Raw genomic sequence first — 25,921 nt, forward strand, 5'->3', positions numbered from 1 at the left:
ACCTACGGCGAAAAATGGAAAGGGGAATGTTCAAGTTTGATGCTGCCAAATACGTAGATGATGAGATAGTACAGTCATCATGTACAAGCACAAAAAGAAGTAATAATTTTGACTTTCCATTTTAGTGGTGGTTGTAAATATTTCCCCTGAATTTTTTTCCTCTAAGGCCCTCAAAGAATATTCTTGTGTGGAATATCCCCTGTGAAATCTGGAATACAATTTCAAATTTCTCAGTTTCACCGTGATAAGCATTCTGTTGATTTTTTTAAAATTAAGATTGAATCTTGAGGAGGAAAGGATGGTAGTCCCTTTTGCATGTAATGACTTCCAGGAATCTTGTACAGCAGAATCCAAACATTATTGCTTTTTCGTCCTTGATTAGCATTCCATGAATTTGTGGAAGATGTCTGACTGCCGTTCAGAACTATACAACCTGTGGATAATGTCAGACCAAGTATGGCAATGTATGCAGCACACTTACTGTCAGACAAAGGAAAAGCAGGAGAATGTAACACCATAACTGTTGAATTGCTCGTAACTTCACAAAAACAAAGAAACACCTTTGTCTCCGTCAAACAGCTGTTCATACAGTTTTTACAGCAATGTTTCATTCTTTTCCCATTTTATACCAGGTCCTTGTTGGATGCTATATTCCTGGTATATGTTGAAGTATATCATTATTACGTACTAGTGGCAACTACTTTTCCTGGCAACCAATACAGTTACCATTTCCTGAAAATTTTTGATTAATGTTCTAACCCCTTGCCGATTTGAAACAGGGGTGTCTGGAAGTCCGACAACAAGCTGACCTTTTACTTTCTTTTCTTGTTCACCATGCCACAGAGTGTACGTTCAGTGAGGAGTATTCATTGTTCAAAAGTTAGCAACATTGGTAGAATGTTCTAAAAAATTCAGCAATATACAATTAATACAGGTGAGGGCATGCAGCTTTACTGTATGATTACATGATGATGGCGTCCTCTTGGGTAAAATATTCCGGAGGTAAAATAGTCCCCCATTCGGATCTCCGGGCGGGGACTACTCAAGAGGATGTCGTTATCAGGAGAAAGAAAACTGGCGTTCTACGGATCGGAGCGTGGAATGTCAGATCCCTTAATCGGGCAGGTAGGTTAGAAAATTTAAAAAGGGAAATGGATAGGTTGAAGTTAGATATAGTGGGAATTAGTGAAGTTCGGTGGCAGGAGGAACAAGACTTCTGGTCAGGTGACTACAGGGTTATAAACACAAAATCAAATAGGGGTAATGCAGGAGTAGGTTTAATAATGAATAGGAAAATAGGAATGCGGGTAAGCTACTACAAACAGCATAGTGAACGCATTATTGTGGCCAAGATAGATACGAAGCCCACGCCTACTACAGTAGTACAAGTTTATATGCCAACTAGCTCTGCAGATGACGAAGAAATTGAAGAAATGTATGATGAAATAAAAGAAATTATTCAGATTGTGAAGGGAGACGAAAATTTAATAGTCATGGGTGACTGGAACTCATCAGTAGGAAAAAGGAGAGAAGCAAACATAGTAGGCGAATATGGATTGGGGCTAAGAAATGAAAGAGGAAGCCGCCTGGTAGAATTCTGCGCAGAGCATAACTTAATCATTGCTAATACTTGGTTTAAGAACCATAAAAGAAGGTTGTATACATGGAAGAACCCTGGAGATACTAAAAGGTATCAGATAGATTATATAATGGTAAGACAGAGATTTAGGAACCAGGTTTTAAATTGTAAGACATTTCCAGGGGCAGATGTGGACTCTGACCACAATCTATTGGTTATGACCTGTAGATTAAAACTGAAGAAACTGCAAAAAGGTGGGAATTTAAGGAGATGGGACCTGGATAAACTAAAAGGACCAGAGGTTGTACAGAGATTCAGGGAGAGCATAAGGGAGCAATTGACAGGAATGGGGGAAATAAATACAGTAGAAGAAGAATGGGTAGCTTTGAGGGATGAAGTAGTGAAGGCAGCAGAGGATCAAGTAGGTAAAAAGACGAGGGCTAGTAGTAATCCTTGGGTAACAGAAGAAATATTGAATTTAATTGATGAAAGGAGAAAATATAAAAATGCAGTAAGTGAAACAGGCAAAAAGGAATACAAACGTCTCAAAAATGAGATCGACAGGAAGTGCAAAATGGCTAAGCAGGGATGGCTAGAGGACAAATGTAAGGATGTAGAGGCCTATCTCACTAGGGGTAAGATAGATACCGCCTACAGGAAAATTAAAGAGACCTTCGGAGATAAGAGAACGACTTGTATGAATATCAAGAGCTCAGGTGGAAACCCAGTTCTAACCAAAGAAGGGAAAGCAGAAAGGTGGAAGGAGTATATAGAGGGTCTATACAAGGGCGATGTACTTGAGGACAATATTATGGAAATGGAAGAGGATGTAGATGAAGATGAAATGGGAGATATGATACTGCGTGAAGAGTTTGACAGAGCACTGAAAGACCTGAGTCGAAACAAGGCTCCCGGAGTAGACAATATTCCATTGGAACTACTGACGGCCGTGGGAGAGCCAGTCCTGACAAAACTCTACCATCTGGTGAGCAAGATGTATGAAACAGGCGAAATACCCTCAGACTTCAAGAAGAATATAATAATTCCAATCCCAAAGAAAGCAGGTGTTGACAGATGTGAAAATTACCGAACTATCAGCTTAATAAGTCACAGCTGCAAAATACTAACACGAATTCTTTACAGACGAATGGAAAAACTAGTAGAAACCAACCTCGGGGAAGATCAGTTTGGATTCCGTAGAAACACTGGAACACGTGAGGCAATACTGACCTTACGACTTATCTTAGAAGAAAGATTAAGGAAAGGCAAACCTACGTTTCTAGCATTTGTAGACTTAGAGAAAGCTTTTGACAATGTTGACTGGAATACTCTCTTTCAAATTCTAAAGGTGGCAGGGGTAAAATACAGGGAGCGAAAGGCTATTTACAATTTGTACAGAAACCAGATGGCAGTTACAAGAGTCGAGGGACATGAAAGGGAAGCAGTGGTTGGGAAGGGAGTAAGACAGGGTTGTAGCCTCTCCCCGATGTTGTTCAATCTGTATATTGAGCAAGCAGTAAAGGAAACAAAAGAAAAATTCGGAGTAGGTATTAAAATTCATGGAGAAGAAGTAAAAACTTTGAGGTTCGCCGATGACATTGTAATTCTGTCAGAGACAGCAAAGGACTTGGAAGAGCAGTTGAATGGAATGGACAGTGTCTTGAAAGGAGGATATAAGATGAACATCAACAAAAGCAAAACAAGGATAATGGAATGTAGTCTAATTAATTCGGGTGATGCTGAGGGAATTAGATTAGGAAATGAGGCACTTAAAGTAGTAAAGGAGTTTTGCTATTTGGGGAGCAAAATAACTGATGATGGTCGAAGTAGAGAGGATATAAAATGTAGGCTGGCAATGGCAAGGAAAGCGTTTCTGAAGAAGAGAAATTTGTTAACATCCAGTATTGATTTAAGTGTCAGGAAGTCATTTCTGAAAGTATTCGTATGGAGTGTAGCCATGTATGGAAGTGAAACATGGACGATAAATAGTTTGGACAAGAAGAGAATAGAAGCTTTCGAAATGTGGTGCTACAGAAGAATGCTGAAGATTAGATGGGTAGATCACATAACTAATGAGGAAGTATTGAATAGGATTGGGGAGAAGAGAAGTTTGTGGCACAACTTGACCAGAAGAAGGGATCGGTTGGTAGGACATGTTCTGAGGCATCAAGGGATCACCAATTTAGTATTGGAGGGCAGCGTGGAGGGTAAAAATCGTAGAGGGAGACCGAGAGATGAATACACTAAGCAGATTCAGAAGGATGTAGGTTGCAGTAGGTACTGGGAGATGAAAAAGCTTGCACAGGATAGAGTAGCATGGAGAGCTGCATCAAACCAGTCTCACGACTGAAGACCACAACAACAACAACAACAGGTGAGGTATATGTTTCTTCTTGTCTGAAGGCCGGCTGCCTGGAAGCAAAGCATTCTACCCGCAAAAAAAGGTTGTACACACTGTTACAAGCCCATGCAGAAAATACACACATCAAAAAAAGTTTTCCATCACCTTTGTTCTGAGAGTTCCGGAACCTGTACAGAAAATTGGAATAAAGATCAACATAAACATCATGTCCAACCTTTTTATTGCTCACGAAAACCACACATTGCATGTTGTACCACCATACATGAGACCTTCAGCGGTGGTGATCCAGATTGCTGTACACACCAGTACCTCTAATACCCAGTAGCATGTCCTCTTGCATTGATGCGTGCCTGTATTCATCGTGGCATACTATACATAAATTCATCGGGCACTGTTGGTCCAGATTGTCCCACTCCTCAGCAGTGATTCGGCGTAGATCCCTCAGAGTTGTTGGTGGGTCACGTAGGCCATAAACAGCCCTTTTCAATCTGTCCCAGGCATGTTTGATAAGTTTCACGTCTGGAGAACATGCTGGCCACTTGAGTCGAGCGATGTCATTATCCTGAAGGAAGTCGTTCACAAGATGTGCATGGTGGGGGTGTGACTTCTCATCCATGAAGATGAATGCCTCACCAATATGATCGCACTATTGGTCGGAGGATGGCATTCACATATCGTTCAGCTGTTACGGCCCCTTCCATGACCACCAGCGGTGTATGTCGGCCCCACATAATGCCACTCCGAAACAGCAGGGTACCTCCACCTTGCTGCACTCGCTGGACAGCATGTGAAGGCGTTCAGCCTGACCTGGTTGCCTCCTAACACGTCTATGACGATTGTCTGGTTGGAAGCATATGCGACACTCATTGGTGAAGAGAACATGATGCCCATCTATACTGCACTGCATGGTGTTGTGGTTGCAAAGATAGACCTCGCCATGGACATCGGAAGTAAAGTTGTGCATCAGCGTCATGCAGCCTATTGTGCACAGTTTGAATCATAACAAGACGTCCTGTGGCTGCACGAAAAGCATTACTCAACATGGTGGCGTTGCTGTCAGGGTTCCTCCGAGCAATAATCCATAGGTACCGGTCATCCATTGCAGTAGTAGCCTTTAGGCGGCCTGAGCGAGGTATGTCATCAACAGTTCCTGTCTCTCTGTATCTCCTCCATGTCTGAACAACATTGCTTTGCTTCACTCTGAGACGCCTGGACACTTCCCTTGGTGAGAGCCCTTCCTGGCACAAAGTAATAATGCGAATGCAGTCGAACAACGATATTGACCATCTAGGCATGGTTGAACTTACAGACAACATGAGCCATGTACCTCTTTCCTGGTGGAATGATGAACTGATCAGCTGTTGGACCCTCTCCGTCTAATAGGCGCTGCTCGTGCATGGTTGTTTAGATCTCTGAATAATCAAAGGATCTGTGTCTGTGATACAATATCCACGTCTATCTTCAGGAGTTCTGGGAACTGGGATAATGCAAAACTTTTTTTTTAATGTGTGTTGTATTAACATCACATATTGCCTATTTGTGTGCATTTCATGATCTGCATATTTTAGGAAGAGAATTTAGTTTGTGGGTCATTAAGTGATAATGGAGGGATGGCCAAGAATTCTGCACACCTGTGCACTCTTCCCCCACTATCACACCATGCTGTCTGATGGGGAGGGGTGCAACTGTGAACGGCTTGCAGTGGCTTTGTTTCATATTTCAATGCTCAACAGCACAAAACTATAAAGAAAACGAATTTTCGGTATTATTTAATTAGTTGTGGTGTACTGGAGATATAATAAAGTTTTCATCTGGTACCAACTGTCACCATATGGGCAGATACAGACAGTTTTGCACATTTTCATTACTAAGGTAATCATGACTTATTTAATTTCATAATAAAAATAACCTTCCACACAAACATGTGGATGGAAGTAAAGTATCACATTTTCAACCTCATTATGGGGAGGTGGAAACTCTTATCAAGGAAAACTGTCCTAGACAGTTTCCGGGTAAAAGAATTTGCAGATTGATCAGTTTCATTTGCACATGTGCAGGAGCACTTTCAACTGAAACAGCAAATAGTCTCAAAACAGATGGAAAAGTTGTCAGTGACTGCAAAAGTTTAGAAAATTCTTTCAGTGCCACAATGAATTCTTTAAAATTCACATTTTCTTTAAGACTGATGTTCTTTGTTTGTCCGCCTCCCCCCCCCCCCCCCCCAATCCTCTCTCTCTCTCTCTCTCTCTCTCTCTCTCTCTCATTTCAATTTTTCCCTGACAATCCCATTTTCTTTTTAAATTTCAAATCAGAAATTAATTTTTCCTTACTTTGCATTGTCTTACTGCACACAGTGTGCAGTCAAGTCTACTTAAAATGCGAGGTCTACAGTCTGTTCCCTATGTTGTAATTTCCATTCCTGCTTCGCTTCTTCCTACATAAATTCAACTATAGCTGGTTTTAAATTGAAAAATCAATCCAGGTGTTCCCCTGTACTTGACCAATGTACTCTGCAGTAATATGCAGGGTGAATCCCTTAAAACATGCACCGCATATGTTGTAGAAATGGAAATTGCTACTAATGTGCAGCTTTCAGACTGTAATGGTAGTCAGGAGCTCGTGTTGTTAGGAAATAAACAGACTGTAATAATAATAATAATAATAATACTTAAAGTGTGTTTTTTGTGCAAACATACACTTTTTAATGGAGCATCTTGTAACTGGAATCCAACACCACCAGGCAGTGCAGGCCAATTGCTCGAGGGCATTGATGGTGAGTCATCAAAAACTACAGAAGGATAACAATGAAGACGACAACAGCAGTTATGGATGGATACGGCAGAATTTGCAAGTCCAAGGAACCAAACAATGATGGATTCGCCGTAGGATATAGAATGCAGTCAGAACACAACTGACTTCTGAGCAGCCCCTGTGCTGCTGGCTTTATAGGCCCCCGTGAGTGCCGAGAGGCTGGCGTGGCATGCGTGGCCCACGCACAGCACTGTGGCAGTGACAGCAGCGTTCACAGATTATAGGGGTGCCACCTAGTGGCTATCATCTACATCCATGCCTTCTTCCGGGTTGTCCAAATTGTCAGACCGGGTCAACAGAGAACAATGCCTGTTGACATTAACAAACTAAAAGTAGGATACATTAGAATGTTAGCGGTGTTTCTTGCAGGATTCTTGTGCAAGTTGTTTACGAGGTGTTGTATTTTGAAAACGTTTCACACCAGCACTTGTGTGCACCATTCAACCTGTGTAGTTGCTGGCTATGATGTTGTTACATTTGCTTACAGTGTCCCTGTGTGTCCCTTGAGTGCATTGTGACTTGCTACTCAGTTAGTGTGTTACATTCCGAGCAGTAGGTCGTGAGTGGACGATGGGAATTACCATCACAGAAAAAGCCAACCTGCTCATGGTCTATGGAGAGTTTAGGAAGAATGCAGTTTGTTCATGTACGGTGTATGCAGCAAGATATCCCAATAGACATCAACCTTAAATTATGAGAATCGTGTAAACTTATGTACATGGGCATTAAGACAGTATACTCCAGATGTATCGCGTACCTTGTTTAATGATGAAGCCACATTTACCAATCACAGCCAGGTAAACTACGAAAACATGCATTATTGGTCTGTTGACAATCCCCATTGCCTTCGTCAGGTGGAATGTCTGTGCCCATGGCGTGTGGGATTGTGAACAACAAGCACATAGGCCCGTGTTTCATAGATGGAACACTGAACGCCCACAAGTATCACAGCCTCCTAACAGATCACCTTCCATGGACACTAGAAGACGTTCCTCTGCAGACTTGGAGGAATGTGTGGTACCAACATTATGGCTGCCCAGCCTATAGTGCACAAAGTACTACAGCATGTCTTCACAAAATGTTTCCAAATTGTTGGATTCAATGCAAGGGACCTGTATCTTGGACAGTTCAGTCCCCAGATTTGACATCTGTAGACTAGGGAAAGCTGAAACACACTGTCTAAAAGGACATAACCAACTACACCCGATGATATGCAACAGTATGTTACTGCAGCATGCTTGGATATCATCGCTGAAATGCTAGCACATGTGCAGCAGTTGTTCCATACCAGACAGGAAGCATGATTGCTTCCACTGCTGTCGGCCATTTTGAACACAACCCGCGATGGTCAGCTGTCCTGTTACTTGTCAGAATCCACATAACTAGTGTCTGCACTTTTGCTGTTCTTTATTGTGTGCTATCATTGGTTCTGTACAAGTGTTGGAACTTATAAAATATATCTCATAAATGACACACTACAGTCCTGCAACAAATGCCAGTGACATTCTAATTTACCCTACTTTTACTTTGTCAACATCAATAGGCATTGTTCCATTTAAAAAAGTATGTTTTCACAATATACACACTTCCTAAGTATTATTAGAATCTGTTGATTTGTTAACAATAGAGCCCTTGACCACCAATCTATTCTGTGAAAACTGCACATAAGTGGCACTTTCCATTTCCACAGCATTTGCGGTGCAAGTTTTAGATGTTTCACCCTGTGTATAGTCTACATACTCTCCATTCAGTTCCATCAGAAATTTTGCAAATGGCGGTGTAATAATGTGTCCAACTTGAGAAAATTTACTACTCCTACACCCAGTTTCATCATGTGCTCCATGCCTGCAAATTTAGCACAAAGTGCTTGTAGATGTACAGAACAACGAACCCCATACAAATTGTCTGTCAATTATTGTAATTTTTTGTTCTTTCATCACCAAAAAATTTTTTAAAATCTTTCTGCACAGGTTTGTAATATCCTTCCATAGCAAATTTGTGGTACATATGAGTTACGCAATAGCGTAATAGAGATTGAGAATTCCGATTGTTCTCTTCTGTCATTCTCATTCATTGTTAAAGGCATATGCAATTGAGCGCAAGACTGCTCTTTTTATGCAAAGAGCAGCTGGACCTGTGAACTTGCTTTTGTAGGGTAAAGAGCAATGACACCACAATTCTGCCAACTGAAGAATGTTGTGCTGACTGAAAAATGCCACAAAAGTCTGCTAAATGCAATGTCATGCTGAACTAAGTACTTCAGAGGAGGACTGAGCAAAGCCGAGATGTACCGAGTAGTACCAGGACAGGCCAAGCTTCATACCACACGCACACAACACACTGTGCACACACTCAGTTCTGCACACTGTGAACAATGCTTTGATGAAGTATATATGTATTTGTGACTAGTTCCGGGGGCACAGTCCCATTCCTTAACCTCTCATTCTTGTAATTAGACAAGCTGGTAGTGGCACTGGCCATACTTACAGCAGGACTTTATGGACAGGCACTCCTCAATTTTCTCCATACTTCTGGGGTGTGGAGGTCCGTGTCCAGATGTCAAGTTTCTAAAGCAGTACGGTTCAGTTCTCAGAAAATACCCAAAAAATCACATTCATATATGATCCTGGAGCTGTTAAGTGCAACATCAACATTTAGACTACTTCACCAAACTTACTGGCAGACAAGTGCATACTGCAAAAGTCGTGTAACAACGAGGTCCCTGGTTCGAACCTAGCTAGGGCAATTTTTTTACTTTTATATAGATTCTATTTATGTTGTCAAATAGAAATGTTAGTTACAAATATTGACTCATCATTTAAAAATAAAAAAAAGTAGCAGAAATTTTGTTTTCATATGATTAATAATCAAAAATAAAAATATTTTTGTTATAAAATTATTATTCAGTATTTGTTAATAAAAATTTCCTTCTGATACAAAATGTAGAATTTAAATAAAAATAAAAATGTGTAACAAGAACCGAACCAGCAAACTTGTATTTATAAGACTTACATGCAATGCGCTCAGGTCCCAGTGAATCTTGTAAAACGAGAGCAATTTTTTGTGCTTAAGGGGGGATGTAATGGAAAATATAAACATTTATTTAAAGAATCATTACAGGCATATTTATTAATGTACAAATCTAAAATTTTACATGTGTAAAGCAAAAGAGCTGTGTTTTAACAGAAAAATATAATAAAATATGCAGGATTAATATTTTGCCAGAAATTTGAATTATTATTTTTAAATTGTCTTTTTTATAAGAAGCCATAACTCAAATTCTAGTCATGCAGTTAATCTGAAAATATTATTGTAGTGTCCTGAGAAGATTATAAGACCACTGAACTATAGTTATTAATTTGTGGTACGAATTGTATCATTAACAGAGTTTTTAATTTTGCACATCCAGAATTAACTTTTTGTTTCCTACATTCAATCATATAAAAATCAGAATGTAAGTGCAGAATCTCATATTTTTTAGTTCCAGGGAGATAGCAACACTCTGCGAACAGTTCATGAAAATTTCATAGCATTAGTGCATATACTTCATGAGAAAAGTCTACTAATAACATAAAAAATGTAGAACAGGAAAAATGAGGTTCAAAGATTTGCTTCTCATAGTCCTACATGTACTAAGCTTACCTCAATTTTAAAATCCTCCATACTGGCACTCTTCATCCTCCAGGTTTCTCTTCTCTCCTCTTTGAATCTGCCTGGCCTGTATTTGCAGGTAAGACATTGATCTGTTAGCTTTCTTGACCCTGCTCTTGTTGATGGTGTAAAATGCTTTTGTTGTACACGCACCAGGATCTATACCAGCTCTCTTCAGCACTTCAATTCTGCCATTATTTCCGTTATTGTAAAACTGCATCATAGACACCTATTTTGAGTACTTAAAGTCCACAGAATGTCCTTTTTGAGCATCTAATCCAAATTAAATTATAGAGGCTTTCATTTCATTTTGTGTCTTTCCATGAAGACACTTTATCAATAAATCAGAGTTTGTAAGAAACCTGAATGTGGGCTTCATCGCATTCATAACAGTTTCTGGTAATGGGTGTTTATATGATTATGTCTCATTTCCGTTGTTGAACTTACACCAACCGTCTTTCGGACACAGATTGTGCATTGGTGTTTGATCAGTGGATAGTTCGTGGAAAAACAGCATGCCTCATTGCCTCTAAATTGTGTGTGTTTTTCGTGATAGCTCTCCCATAAAATAACTGAAGAGAATCAGTTTCTTTCAGAGTAAACCTGTCTTTTTGTCCTAGTGGTTTTCCATCCTCAGGTACTTCATCTTTCTTCTCCTTCAGCAAGCGATAAAGCCTACCACCAAGCCTCTTTTGGATGTGGCCAACACATTCCAACTTTTCTATTGTTGTATTGTACAGATCTTTATCTTTGAACAAAGAGGAGTTCCCATCACCAACGTATTTAGTATATCTAACACCATACTGGTCCTTGGATCTGGAGAACATCCTCACAACTGCAGCAGCCTCCATGCCTCCACTTGAGCCACTAATAATTTTTAGAGCATGCTACGGCACGCTTTTCTTGCCACAGTTTCTCACTGTCTTCATTGTTGGACATTTTCCTTGTTGCACACTGGTGGCAGTATTTAGACATAATTTCTACATCTAAAACTTTACCTGAGTCAACACCAATAACAGATGCAACTCCATACAGAGATATGTGACCCCTTTTCATTCAGGTCCTATCTACACACACACACACACACACACACACACACACACGTACGTCAGTAACATTTGTAGGAGATTCACTGTCATGAATATCTACCCCAGGATCTATTTCTTTTTGGTTTGTTTCCACCAATTCCTCCACTGCTTTCTTCATAGAAACTTCGACAGTATCGCGAACAGCATCAGACATTTCTTTATTTATTTTTTCAAACCTTACACAAGGTTTGCAAGGCATATCAAAACATATGTTAACCTAAAATTGCTTTCATAGGCTACCATAGTCAGTGTTTTTTTTTTTTTTTTTTTTTTAGGAGGAAAGTGAAAATTCATAGCCCCACAAATTACAAATTATTTTAAGACCGCAAGCTGTTCCCACTCTTCTTTCTTCAACAACAATCACCCATTCCGTATTCTTACAACTAACACGTGAACATGAAAACTTTATAGCCTGGCAGAGAAGCTCTAAATCAATAAGTCTGAATTCAGTGGAATCTATATCAACAGCATTCAAGCACCTGTACAATTCTCCTGTCCCACGTTTCGATGCTTATGTTCTTCATTTCAAGCTACTTCCTCCTTTTTGTTGGCAAACTGATTTTCATGAAACCCTGTTTCCTAAACACTGTTTTTCCACCGCCCATTATGCATAAATCTTGACTTCAACATAAAGGTTTGCGAATTCAACCTTCAACCTACTAATATGTATTAGTATTCTTGAAACGTAAATAAACCACTGCAAGAAAGTTTTCAGGCAAAGACATAGATGTCGGCCAAAGATATCGAAAGAAGATAGCCTTCACACTGACAAAAATTCCGCTGTAGCAAGCAGTTTTCCAAATGTCGGAAAAGGTGGGATTGGCCGCCAGTGCAGAGTTAATAAGTTAAACAATTTAAAGGCATTTCTAAAGCTGCTATCACAATAAGATTCACATACAACTTCGATTAAAGTGTGTAGCTAAAAAAATCATATTTTTAAAAATTGATTTTTTGAACACATTCTCTCTCTCTCTCTCTCTCTCTCTCTCTCTCTCTCTCTCTCTCTCTCTCTGCCCCACCCTCTGTGTGGCTGGCCACTGACTTTCAAATTTTACAATTTTACATGTATGAAAAATACTGATGAGGGCCACTGCAGAAGGACCACTCATTAGACTGAAATCGGTTGGGTAGTTTGCATGTACAACAAGCATTTTAGAATGGACTGGAACCATTAAGCAACTCTAGAAGCAAAAAAGAAAAACTGTGAAATGTAGGTGTGCAACACCTGCTCCCAGAAAACATATTTGTGTTTGTATTTATGTCAACTTGAAACACGCACGCGTGTGCGCGCGCGCATACACACACAGTGAGCCTGTGTAGTTTCTAAGTAGAGAACAAGTAATTAAGGTTGCTGTCCTAACTCTTTCCAGGTTATCTTGGATGGTAAGGTTACGAGTCCCACAGGTGGTTACATGCTGTCAATGGGCCGCGGTGGCGTGCTCGTACCGACTAGTGTCATGCAAGTGGGTGGGAGGACATACTTGTACACGCCCCCGTCTGCGAGCAACGCGCGGCGGGTAGCAGTCACTGCCTCCGCTCCAGCGACAGCAGCTTCTACTGGTCGGCTGGTTACATCTCCGAGCGTCCCTGCCAGCAGTCCAATTGTCCCGCGTATAAGCAGTGTGCGGTCACTAGCTCCACGGGCCTGGGACAGGGCGGCTGGTTCAAGCAGTAGCAGCAGTAGTGCCACCACGACTGTAACGACAAAGTCTTCGCAGCCCAGGTAATTCTGTCCACTGTACCAAAATGTCTCTGTGAGTCATCTTGGTTTCTTTTTGTATCTGCTTCTTAGCACTCGTGAATATTGTTTTATTTGTAAATGTAGACAAGCTAGTTGTTCTTCTTTTCATATTTCACACAATAGATTTTTTTGCTGTTATGTAGTTAATTTAAGTGCACAAATATAATGTTATATTATTGGAGAACTTTGGTAGGTTTCATTGCATGAAACTTGTTTTGTTTGAATGGTAGTATTCAAATGTGACCCATCAAAATAAAACTGTTGGTCCTTGACATTTTTCTATTAAGCGCATACTGAAGAAGCAAAAGTGATGTTACAGTAGAGCATCAACTATCCGAAACAACTGCAGTGGGGCTGCTCATTCAGGTAAATGGTTTTTCACGTAACTGATCATTTCGGAAAATGTATTGTACCAGTGGTCCTAGGAATATTGTTGTTGTTGCTGTTGTTGTTGTTGTTGTTTTTGTTGCGGTGGTCTTCATTCCAAAGAATGATTTGGTGCATGTTAGTCTTCTCATTGCTAGCCCCTTCATCACCGCATAACTAGTGCAACCTAATCCAGTTGAATCTGCTTACAGTACTGAAGCTTTGGTCAGTCTCTACAGCTGTTACCCTAAACCAAACTGACTGTTCATTGAAGCAGCAGGATGTTTCATATCAACTGATCCAGTGTTTTACTCAAGCTGTGCCATAAATTTCTTTTTTCACAATTCAGTCCAGCACCTCATCATTAGTTACTCATTGCACCCATCCAATTTTCACTGTTCTTCTGGAGCACCACATTTAAAATTCTTCCATTCTGTGTTATTTATTGTTGGTGTTTCAGTTGTGTGTAAGACTTCACTCCATAGAAATACCTTCAGAAAATTCTTCCTGACATTTAAATTTTTATTTATGTTTTTCAGAAATGCTTTTCTTGCATTGCCAGCCTGCATTTTATTTTCTATCTAGTTAGGCAGTCATCACTTATTCTTCTGCCCAAATGGCAGAATACACCTACTAGCTTAAGTGTCTTATTCCCTAGTCTAATTCTGTCTGCATCGCCTAATTTAATCCATTTCATTTCCTTACCCTTGGTTTACTTTTGTTGATGTTCCTCTCATAACAGCTTGAAGACATTATCCAATTCATTCAACTGTTCTTCCAAATCCACTACAGAGCGAGGTGGCACAGTGGCTAGCACAGTGGACTCGTATTCGGGAGGACGACTGTTCAAACCCACGTCCAGCTGCCCTGTTATAGGCAAATGCCAGGATGGTTCCTTTGAAAGGGCATGGCAGACTTCCTTCCTCATTCTTCCCTAATCCGATGGGACTGATGACCTCACTGGTTGGTCACCTCCTCCCAACCAATCCAAATCCTTTGCTGTCTCACAGAGAGTAACTATGTCATCAGCAAACCTCAAGATTGCATGTCTTCCCTCTCAACTGTACATAGAATATGACACAAATAAACACTAAATTAAACAAAAAACTGTAGGTTCATGTTTTGTACCGCATTTCTTATAAAGAAAAAAACTGACTACATATCCTTGTTTGAAGAGTTCAAAATGGCCATTAAAGTAGGCCAAAATTTCTTTTTGATTGAGAGCTGAGATATGTTTTTTTTCTTTTACTTAGATTTTGCAAGCATTTTAAAGGCATCAGTTGGATGCCACATTTTTCTTGTTGTTGCAAGCACTTCATTGTCATCTCTAGTTAGTGAAAGGCTTCCTCACTGGCTCATCATTGACAATGGCAACTGTTTCATCATTTGTCAGTTATTGATAGTTATTGTCATCACCACAGTCCACCCAGTCTTGAATATTTTCCCATTCACAGTCTTCAAATCCTCAAGATTTTAGAATCATACTGGTCAGTTCAAATAAAAATTGATTCATTGATAGTTCTTCAGGTGCAAAAATAGACCCAACTAAAGTAAGGAAGTATTCGAAGATATATACAGTGCTTAAATCCCATTTCCTGCCATTTTCTTATTTTTCTGTGCAAATTTCCATCTTATTGTCAACTACAATCACAAATTTTGCAATGTTATCAGTGCTCTTTGTAAGGCATGTGGTTGCTTCTTTTCCAACTCCATATTCTCGAGCTGAGCTTCATCCACAAACACCTTTCTTCAACTGGTCTGTTGCTTTATCAGAATCTCAAATAATAACACATTCATGTTTTGTTGGCATTGTGAACAGCATGACAACAGGATGATATGTCACAAGCAAGGATTCAGTGGTTAACATACAACAGAAACAATGACAGTTGGCAGGGCAGGGGAAATCATCGAACTGGCCAGCAGGAGAACTTCTACGTGGTACGCATGCAAATTTGATTTTGCCATCTGGAACACTTTCGGTTAACTGATGCTACTTGTGGGGGGGAGGGACACTAAACCTATGTGATAGGGTTCTGTGAAAATGGAATTTCCTTTGGAATGTCTTGACATTTTATGCAAAAGGCTCACGTCACTGTGAGAAATTAAAAGTTCTGTCTTTAAGATGGTGGTAAGATCACGTATTTATGTTCAGTCTTAGTGAAAGTATACAGTTTTCTCTTTGTCCAGTAATTTGTAGTCATCTTACATCATGTTGGTCGTTATCCTTCAGATTGATACTGGAATAGTTCCTACTGCAATATTCCTTTAATCCATCTGTATTCAGTTAAACTAGTGTACCACGTCTTATGAGATTGTCATAAGAGGCAGTGAAACCCCACAAAAAAATAAATATGGTAATGTGGCCCAATAAGAATGCACAATTTAAATTACAAACCTTTTTTTTTCTGATCAATTGGCAATGCTTGATATTGCTCACTTGTCAGCTAGAAACATTGCAGATGACGAAAATGAATTTAATTGCTCTCAAACGACACACGGTCACTGTCAAAATGTATTATAAACATGGGGAAAGTTCTTCTGTGACACTCTGCAAATTGCGTTTTCAGTTTCTTGACAAGTTGACTAGTAATTGAAAAGTTTAAAGAAATTCTTTAGTTCCTGATGATAAGCTACAAAAATGACGAACTAACAAATATGCTGAAAATGTTACTTCAGCAAATCAGAGTGTAACTCAGTGATCGAACCACGATTCTCCATTGATCACAAGAACTGAACATTTCAAGGAGACTTGTGCAGTTAATTCTAAGTAATTATATTCATCTACACAGCTACAAGGATCAGCTGATGCACTTACTACTGCCAGCTGACCATTTGCATCAGAGTGAATTTGCCAATTGGGTGTTGGAAAACCAAAATGTGGATCACAATTTGGGAAGGAATGTCATCATTATGGCACTTTCCCAGCTGGACAGCTTCACCAACAGGCATAAATATCACATTTGAGATGACAATAATCCTAGACTAACACTTCGACAACTGGTACATCTGCAATGAGCCACTGTCTGGTGCTGATTTTGAGCAAATGAAATGCTGCAGGTGATGCTGTATTTTGGCACAACATGAGTTTCTTGGCCCTCCCCAGTTTAGGGGGGCGGGGCAGTCCGCAAAAACTCGTGGCTCCAGCAAGATGGCATCACCTGTTACACTGCATGTGAATTGTGCACGTTGTTGCAAGAGAAATTTTTTGTGTTAACTCACCCAACAGAGACTGAAATTGGCCACCGAGAGCTTGCAACACGTTGCGTGGTTTTATGTGAAGTCATGTTTGTGAGGAATGTCGGCGTGAACAGTTACGTACATTTCCAACTGGACGGTTACATCACTGAAGTGAAGTGTCACATTTATGATAACGAGAATACTTGAGAATTTTTGAACAAAGTTTCTGCAGACATTTGTGTGATGTCATTTTCCACATGTAAGTGCCTTGTACATTAATGAACTTAAAATAAAAACATTCCAAGTAGCTAATGTGCTTCATTCAAAAATTAAATTTTGCATTCTTATTGGGGGCACCCTTTTTCACAAATTGTGCAGGGTGTAAAAGTTGTTCAGCCAGATACTTATTATAGTAATATGAACTTGGAGATTAAAATTTTGTGTAATTTTGGGTTGTGGTTGTCAGTGTTCCAGAATGTGAGCATTAGATTGTACTGTAGTGACTTTGCCCACAGGCTATCGGTGACAGTTGTGCCCAAGAGTGGTACAACAAGCACCTCTTTGCCAAAAGGTTCTGTCCCTGGTCCAAAACCAAGCACCATAGTGACACCCACTGGCATCGTGCTGAGCCGTAACTTAGATGTCACCATGTCACCTGTGTCCCCGCAGTAAAAAAAAAAAAAAGTGTGTTTATACTTTCAGGTAATTGTCAGTGATAGAATAGAGATTGTGTAACAGCATGTGTGTATAACTCTCTTGTCGCTCTTCTTGTCTGACACTGGCTGCGGACTGTGGGTGAACCTGAAAATCTGTACCTCAGAGTCTTTGTTCATCAGAACTCTATTCTAACTGCAGGATGTTTCTGATATTTGGCTTTCTATTTTCCCACCATAACTGTTGGCTGCTTCAAAATTTTAACAGATAGTGCATTTAAAATAGCTTGTGTATTCTCTTATATTTCCTATTCAGTCTATTTCTCTATTAACACTGTGCCTATAAGCACATTCCACTTTCTGTTTTCTCACTCAACTTATTAGCGCATGCCTTAATTAAACTTAAAAGCACATCTGTCTCAGTTGTGCTCCCTTCTCTCTTCAGTGATTTATATATGTGAAAGACTAACAAGGCAAGTCTGTAAATTGGACCTCATGTATCAAAGTGTGCAAGAAAACCACATGTAGTTGACTACAACTGGCAGGAGTATAATGGTGTGTTTACAAAACATATTTAATGGTTTACGTTTATAATTTGCCATAGACACACATGTTTGTGTTTGCAGTGTTCATCAAGAGGAACAAAGAAGTGCAATAATGTTTTTGTCTAGGATTGATAGTTAGTTTACCAAATTAAGTTGTGTAATTTGTCACCACATTGTGTTAACAATGGACACACCTAATGGCCTCTAATTGGTACCGAGCGAGGTGGCGCAGTGGTTAGCACACTGGACTTGCATTCGGAAGGACGACAGTTCAATCCCACGTCTGGCCATCCTGATTTAGGTTTTCCGTGATTTCCCTATATCACTTCAGGCAAATGCCGGGATGGTTCCTTTGAAAGGGCACGGCCGATTTCCTTCCCCATCCTTCCCTAACCCGAGCTTGTGCTCCGTCTCTAATGACCTCGTTGTCGATGGGACGTTAAACACTAATCTCCTCCTCCTCTATTTGGTTGTATTATTTGTACATAGAACAGTTTCGTTATGGTAATATTGCCAACATTTGCTTTAAGAATCATGAAAGGAGGTTGTAAACACGAGAGAGAACTGGAGAAAAAGAAGGGTTTCAGACAGATTATACAACGCTAAGACAGAGATTTTAAAACCAAATCTTAAACTGCAAAACATTTACTGGGGCAGATGAGAATTTATGGATTATGAACTGCATATTAAAACTGAAGAAATTAAAGGCACAGGATTTGGGTAAACTGTAAGGTTATATTATTTTTACACAAAACAATTGCATCATAATAGTATTACTAACTCTTGGTTTAAGAGTCATGAGAGAGGGTTGTATATGTGGAAGAGATGTAGAGACACAATGTGATTTCCCATAGATTGTTATGCTGAGAGAGAGAGATTTCAAAACTAAATTTTAAAGGAGGGTGTACATGTGGAAGAGGCCTAGAGACATAAATAGTTTATGGTGAGACAGAGACTTCAAAACTAAATTTTAAAACTGCAAAATATTTCTAGGGTCGGAAGTGGACTATGACTTTAACTTATTGGTGGTTCTTCGTATTGAAACGAGTTGAGGACACAGTACTCGATTAAATTAAAAGAATCAGACATTTTTGAGAGTTACACAGGGAGCATTAGGCAAAGACTGTTTGAAACGGGGGAAAGGAATACAACAGAAGACAAATTTGTAGCCGTGAGAGATGTTACTGAGAAGGCAATATAGGATCAAGTATGTAAACAGACAAGGCCTATTAGAAATCCTTGGACAAGATGTAGGATATAGAACTTAACTGATGTGAGGAGAAAATATAGAATTGCAGCAGGTAAAAGGGCGTACTGGTGACTAAAAAATGAGACTTACACATTGTACAAAATGTGCTAGAGGACAAATGCAAGGCTGTAGAAAAATGCATGACCAAGGAAAAGACAGGTGTCACTTACAGCAAAATTAGAGATGGAAAAAAGAGGTGATATTCCAAGCCTATGTTAATTCTTTCACTGCTGTGGATGTGTGTACAAATCCTGCTGCGCCATTCCGCAGCTGCTGTGGATGTGTACATGTGCGCCGCTTAGGTTTTCGGCGTATACAAAACCCAATAACTCGAGAACGAAATGAGATATCGTCCTGCTCTTAATTTTAAATAATATTTGACATATTACCTACATTTCATTTACTGCAATGTATGATCTAAAATCAACTATATGTAGAGTTTATGCAATGTGTTTTTACCTCTACAAAACCTTCAAATTTTCACGCTTTGTTTTACTTACCATGATGCAGCACAGTAACTGTCCCATGTAACAAAAAGAAATCCAGTCCTACATCAAGTGACAATATCAGACTGTAAGATGTGCAAAAATAAAGTTTTTTCACTTAATAGTTTTCGAAAATCAGTTAATAAATATTTCATATTGGCCAGAACGCTCTCTCTCTGCTCAGTAACCAGTATTTGATGAGCAATACGGCCCGTAACAAAACCTCCCTCAGTGCAGAATGGAGGGAGCATGTCTATAGCAGTGAACGTCCGCAGCTCGTGGTCGTACGGTAGCATTCTCGCTTCCCACGCTCGGGTTCCCGGGTTCGATTCCCAGCGGGGTCAGGGATTTTCTCTGCCTCGTGATGACTGGGTGTTGTGTGATGTCCTTAGGTTGGTTAGGTTTAAGTAGTTCTAAGTTCTAGGGGACTGATGACAATAGATGTTAAGTCCCATAGTGCTCAGAGCCATATAGCAGTGAAAATGTGTAAACAAAAGGAGAAAGCTGATAGATAGAAAGTACCTATTGAAGTGCTGTAAAATGGAAACGAGCTTGAGGACACAATTGTAGAAAAAAAGAGCAAGTAGGTGAAGATGAGGACAGTACTGCCAGAAGAATTTGGCAGAGCATTGAGAAACCAAAACTGGATCAAAACACTTGGATTAAATGGCATTCCCTCTGAATTATTGAGATTCTTGGCAGAGCCAGTCATGACAAAACTACTCCATCTGGTGTGTTTGAGAGACACAAAACAACATAATTGTAATTCCAGCAATGGCAGGTGCTGACAGGTGAGAGCACTACCAAACTATTGGTTTAATAAGTCATTTTTGCAAGACACTGACTCAAATTATGTACAGAAGAAAGGAAAAACTAGTAGAAGTTGATATTGAGGGAGATCAATTTGGGGTCTAGAGAAATGTAGGAACACATGAGGCAATACTGACCATAGGACCTGTGTGTATAACATTTGGAGAGTTACGGAAAGCTTTTGACATTGCTGACTAGCATTCAGTCTTTGGAATTCTGAAGGTACAAAGGGTAAAATACAGATATCTGAAGTTTATGTACAACTTGTACAGAAAATGAGATTTTCACTTTGCCTGGAGTATGTGTGCTGCTCTAAAACTTCTTTAGAGATTAGGAGATGAGGTACTGGCAGAAGTAAAGGTGTGAGGACAGGTCATGAGCCTTGCTTGGGTAGCTCAGTCGGTGGACCAGTTGCCAGGGAAAGGCTGCTGTCTCGAGTTAGAGTCCTGGTCCAGCACACAGCTTTAATCTGCAAGGAAGTATTAACTTGTACAGAAATCAGACTGCAATTGTAAAAGTCAAAGCACATGAGAAAGAGTCAGTAGTTGAGAAGGAAGTGAGACAGGGTTGTAGCTCTCCCTGATGTTATTCAAACTGAACATTGCACAAGCTTTGAAGGAAACAAAGGAGAAATTTAGAAAGAGAATTAAAGTTTGTGAAACAAAAATAAATCATTGTAGGGTTGGTGGTGACATTGTAATTAGGTAGACTGACTCAATAACTAATGAGCAAGTGCTGAATTGAGTTTGGGAAAAAAGGAAATTTATGGCACATCCTGACTAAAAGAAGGAATTGACTGATAGGTCCCATCCTCAGAAAAAAAGGATCATGAGTTTTATTATGGAAGGAAGTGTATTTTTCTTTGGGGTGAGGGTGGGGGGATAAAATTATACAGGGAGACAGATTCAAATTTTGCAAGCGTGTTGAAGTGGGTGGAGAGGCTTACACAGGAGAGACCAGTGTGGAGAGCTGCAGCAATAATAATAATAGTAATGTCATCCATATGTATTATATGTTTTCCTTATTTTATAATAAAATACTCTGACTGGTGCATCGTATTAGCTTGTTTTAGTCGTCGTGCTACCTTCCACTAGGAAGGGGGGGGGGGGGGGGGAGCAGTCACTCCCTGTGTGACTCACATATCTTATCAATAAGTTAACACCGGTGACACAGCAGTTGCAAAACACGCAGTTTGTTAAATAAACTACAGATCCTATGGAAAAAATGTTTTTACACTTTCTTGTTCACCTAAATGACCACTTAATAGTTTAATAAACACCTGGCGAGAAATGCCCTTTTTTCCACACACTTTGAAACACCAATTTTTGTCATAGACTTCCCTTGTAAGTCATAACCTCTCTTGTAGGCTTAAGACTTCCTTAATTCAGTAATTTATTACATTTTTTTTCGGGTTTTCAGTCAAATAATAATGGTAAAAGTGTGCAATATTTCATCAAAAAATCAATTCAGTAGTCAGACACTGCAAAAAGAAAATGAAGCCCTTGAGATGTAACACACAGAAAAAGTACTATAAGCAGTCACAGTTTAAAAAAGATTTATTGTTTCATTATTAATTTGGGCTAAGTGTTTCTCAGATGATAGCATTTTACTAGTTTCATCTATAATGTCAAAGAATGAAAGATCTTAAGAGTGTATAAAGCAGTCTTGCATTTATGGCAAAGAGACAGTAATGTTCTGACATACAAGGAATTAACATAAATTTGTACATGGTGGATAGATGGAATTCTGCTACTGCATTTTTATCTACAGTAACAGAGAAGTCCTAGCTGCACTTTTAGCAACATTATTCAGCTGTAAACTCAAGAACAATATGTATGTTAGTATCTTGAAATATGGTATCTATACAAACAATATTCATTTTCAGTTGCATAATTTTATAACTTCAGTTTGCATGTGCTTCTTCATGTTCATTCTACTTTTATCCATAAATATTTTTAAGCATCAAGTGTATTAAGAATGTTGAATAGTATGTGATTTCAGGCCTTCTGAGCATATTCCAAAATCTTATCACGTGATCAGCCTAGTGCTGTCGTCGTCTTATCGCAATGTTTCGATGAGTTTCATACCCATCATTGTCAGGTGAAGTATCAGGATGCTGTGTACAGCATATCTGTATAGCCGGTGGACTGCTGACCTCTTCAGTGGGCATGCCATTCGTGCACCAAAAGAAGAGGGTGACACACTGGTGGTCAGGGGACACGGTCCTGGTGCGGGCATCACGTCCTGGTGTTTCTCCAGTCTATCTGCAGATGCCACTGCCATTGTGCCGCCATGTTTGTATCACCTCTTGAGCCTCTTGGCATTGCATAGTCCAACACTTCACGCACAGATGATTGGTACAAAAGTCGTTGAAACATTGTGACAAGATGACACCATAATTTGGGTGATCACTCGAGAAGATTTTGTCAATGTTACAGAATATTATGTCATTTGTAGCTTTAATTTTGTCACATCTAAAAATGTTTTACATGTGTTCTGAATGAAACCATTGTTTTACACTTTTTGTGATTTTTTACCCTGATAATTTGAATACAAATTCACATCTTGCTTCTCTAAATGGCTTACAGCGGCATTTTTTACTAATGAGTTCTAGATTATGTACTCTTAATTTTATTTTTCATTCTTTCTGGGACATAGTGAGACTGTACCAAGATAGAATGTACTGTTTAATTATTAGACACTTTGAATTAATAACATTAATTTGAGATTTTGGAAACCCAATGTAATTGGACAGGTAAAACAATCTGCTCATCAAGCAATGGTAGGAGACACACTTATAAAAGGTATTATGTATGCAAGCATTTGGATCCATTGGCTCCTTCTTCTGGCAGAAGATTCAATATACCCTGTTAGTCCTATTTGGTAGGGGACCCACACACATGCAATAACCTAGAACCATTTGCATGAGTGGTTTAAATGAATGTTCGGCCAGCAAATGCGCAGATTACAATTAGAAAGTCAGCAACTGAGTACAGTATAACCCCACTTTTATGTTCCTGGAATTAAAGTTTTCCCGCCATTTACAACATTTTTTATCACTCCCATCAACTTTCCTACGTCCACAATCTTAATTCACACCCAATTTTGCGTCAGCATATTTATATAATTTTCCCGCAATTTATGCTTTATAAAAAGATGTTTGTGAAGAAAAAAGTGACATAAAGTGACACTGGTATGATGTTGGACATCAAGCAGTGTTTACATATGGTATGTGGTTAAGTTTCGTGGCACCAAGGTGCCGGAGTTCAACCAGTAAACGTGTAAAAGTTGGAGCAACTCGTGTTGTACTTCCCACCACTGCCAAGCTCCACTTGGTGTGGTGGCTGATGGGAATATCATGACCAATCACAACCATTCCAAACACCATACTGCACGTGCATAATTTCATGATTGTTGTGATCTTCTTCACACCTTTGTCAATTCACATTTCACACGTTTCATCATTTGGCTACTTGTAGCGCTAGCGCTCACATTTAGAGAGCATATGGAGGGCTCCATCATATATCATGTGGTGCTGACTGTATGACTATCTCTGCATCACATCATGATCCTCAGTTGAAAGTGATTGACTGTCATTCTGTTGGCACAAACTCAACATCAATATTTTATCTAACTTCAAACATTCTTCTTTTCTGTTAAAAGTATTTTGGTGTTTATGAATTACTATTGCTTCTCTATACAAGCATACATGATAATGCAGTGTCCTTACCAAAACACTCATCTCACTGAATTTTATTTTGTGGTTCCCATCTCCATAACATGTTCTGCTACAACCAATTTATGTTATGTCCCAAACAACAGATCCTTTTGTGTGCATCTGTGCAGGATAAATTAAATCATTTACAGTTGGTCTTCAATAAAAATGGATATGCTAGCAAGGAGATTGATTGAGCACTCCATCTAAGAAGAGAAGAAGCCGGCAGTACCGGGCAACAGTGGCAATCATCTGGAAAAGTTTTTCTCCTGTCCATTAATAGAATTATGGATCACATCATGAAAGTTTTGGCCAAGCATGGGACTGAAATGATCTGTAGACCCACCAGGAAGATTAGTGAACATTTAAGAATGGCAAAAGGTGCACAGCACCCCCAGCAACATCTGGATATATAAAATTCTGTGCAGTTGTGAACAAATGTACATTGGAACCACGAAAAGCACCTTTGTAGCCAAATACAAAAGGAACTGTCATTAGGGACATAACAAAAAATGACTGTTAATAATTTTAATATAAAAGGAGGTGGTTTTAAATTAGATAAAATATGGACATAAACTTTGCGCCAATAGAATGACACTCGATTATTTTTAATAGAGAATGATGATGCCATGCAGAGACAGTCGCACAATTGGCATCACGTGACATATGGCAGAGCTCTCTGTGTGCTCTATAAATGCAAGAGCCCTCAAACCCTAGTGGGAGTAGCCTTTTTACCTTAGAAGATGGCTCATAAAATTGGAGGCAAGTCAGGAAGCAGTTTTGTACATCAACCATGGCCTCTCAGCCCGGAAGTTTTAACTGAAGAGAGTGTAACACTTTATTCAAGTGTTTGTTCCTTGGCTACAAATTCTATGAGCTACACCGATTCAAGTAATTGTTTAGCGTGAAACTCTGGGAATGTTCCCCCTCCCACTCTACTCCCCCCATGTGAGAGTTTATGGTGCACAATATAGGCTTTGATTGTATTAGAGGAAAGTTCAGTTGAGAATACTAATTATTTTTGAGACAGAATTACTGTTCACTACCTATCTTAAGTAGGCGAAATGTGTAGTACTGCCAGTAGGCACACACGAAAATGAAAGTTACATCTCATCCTAGTTTTTGAAACTAATATTTCCTTCCTCAGGAAGGAGACAGATAAAAGTTGGGAAGGATTAAAAAGGAAGGCAAGTCACTCGGACCCCAGAATGAGAGAGGCCCAGCTGTAGTTAGTTTGTGGGTACACAAAGATGAAGAGGGTGGTGTCAGAGTGGGCTCTGTGGTGGAACACATGACAAAATTGTGAATGAAGTTCTTCAGTTTGTTGGTGTATCATCACGGGCTTTTCTTTGAAGTTGTGCCGATATTTTTCTTACTGCAGCTTAGGCCCAATCACTGATATTTCTGTGGAGCATGAGCCAGGATGCTTGTTTCACCATTCCCACTGACCAAGTATTGCCATTTCTTCCACACCCTCATGAGAAGTGCTGTGCACACTGCTGTCTTCAAAGACGACAGCAGCTGTGATCGTAGGGCCACACCAGTGCATCCTGTCACACATTGACTGGCCTGCTAAATCATCCTATCTTAAACCCCATAAAAAAATGTCTGTAACTGAATGAGCAGCAGGTGAAACGTAGCAGTCAACATCCCCACAGTTTGGTACAGTTCTTCGGTAAACTGACATGG

The 25,921-nt window shown here is 39.6% G+C and overlaps 1 protein-coding gene across 1 annotated transcript in view; it reads left to right on the forward strand.

The window, feature by feature from the left end:
* LOC124716820 overlaps positions 1–25,921 on the forward strand; it is a 157,108-nt gene that overhangs the window by 111,585 nt on the left and 19,602 nt on the right. The window contains exons 17-18 of the mRNA XM_047243371.1: positions 12,862–13,214; positions 17,291–17,477. Of these exons, the coding sequence (XP_047099327.1) occupies positions 12,862–13,214; positions 17,291–17,447 (510 nt within the window). The 3' untranslated portion in view covers positions 17,448–17,477. The remainder of the gene's footprint in view (positions 1–12,861; positions 13,215–17,290; positions 17,478–25,921) is intronic.

This window comes from Schistocerca piceifrons, chromosome 9 (genome assembly GCF_021461385.2).
Source record: "Schistocerca piceifrons isolate TAMUIC-IGC-003096 chromosome 9, iqSchPice1.1, whole genome shotgun sequence".
NCBI lineage: Eukaryota > Metazoa > Arthropoda > Insecta > Orthoptera > Acrididae > Schistocerca > Schistocerca piceifrons.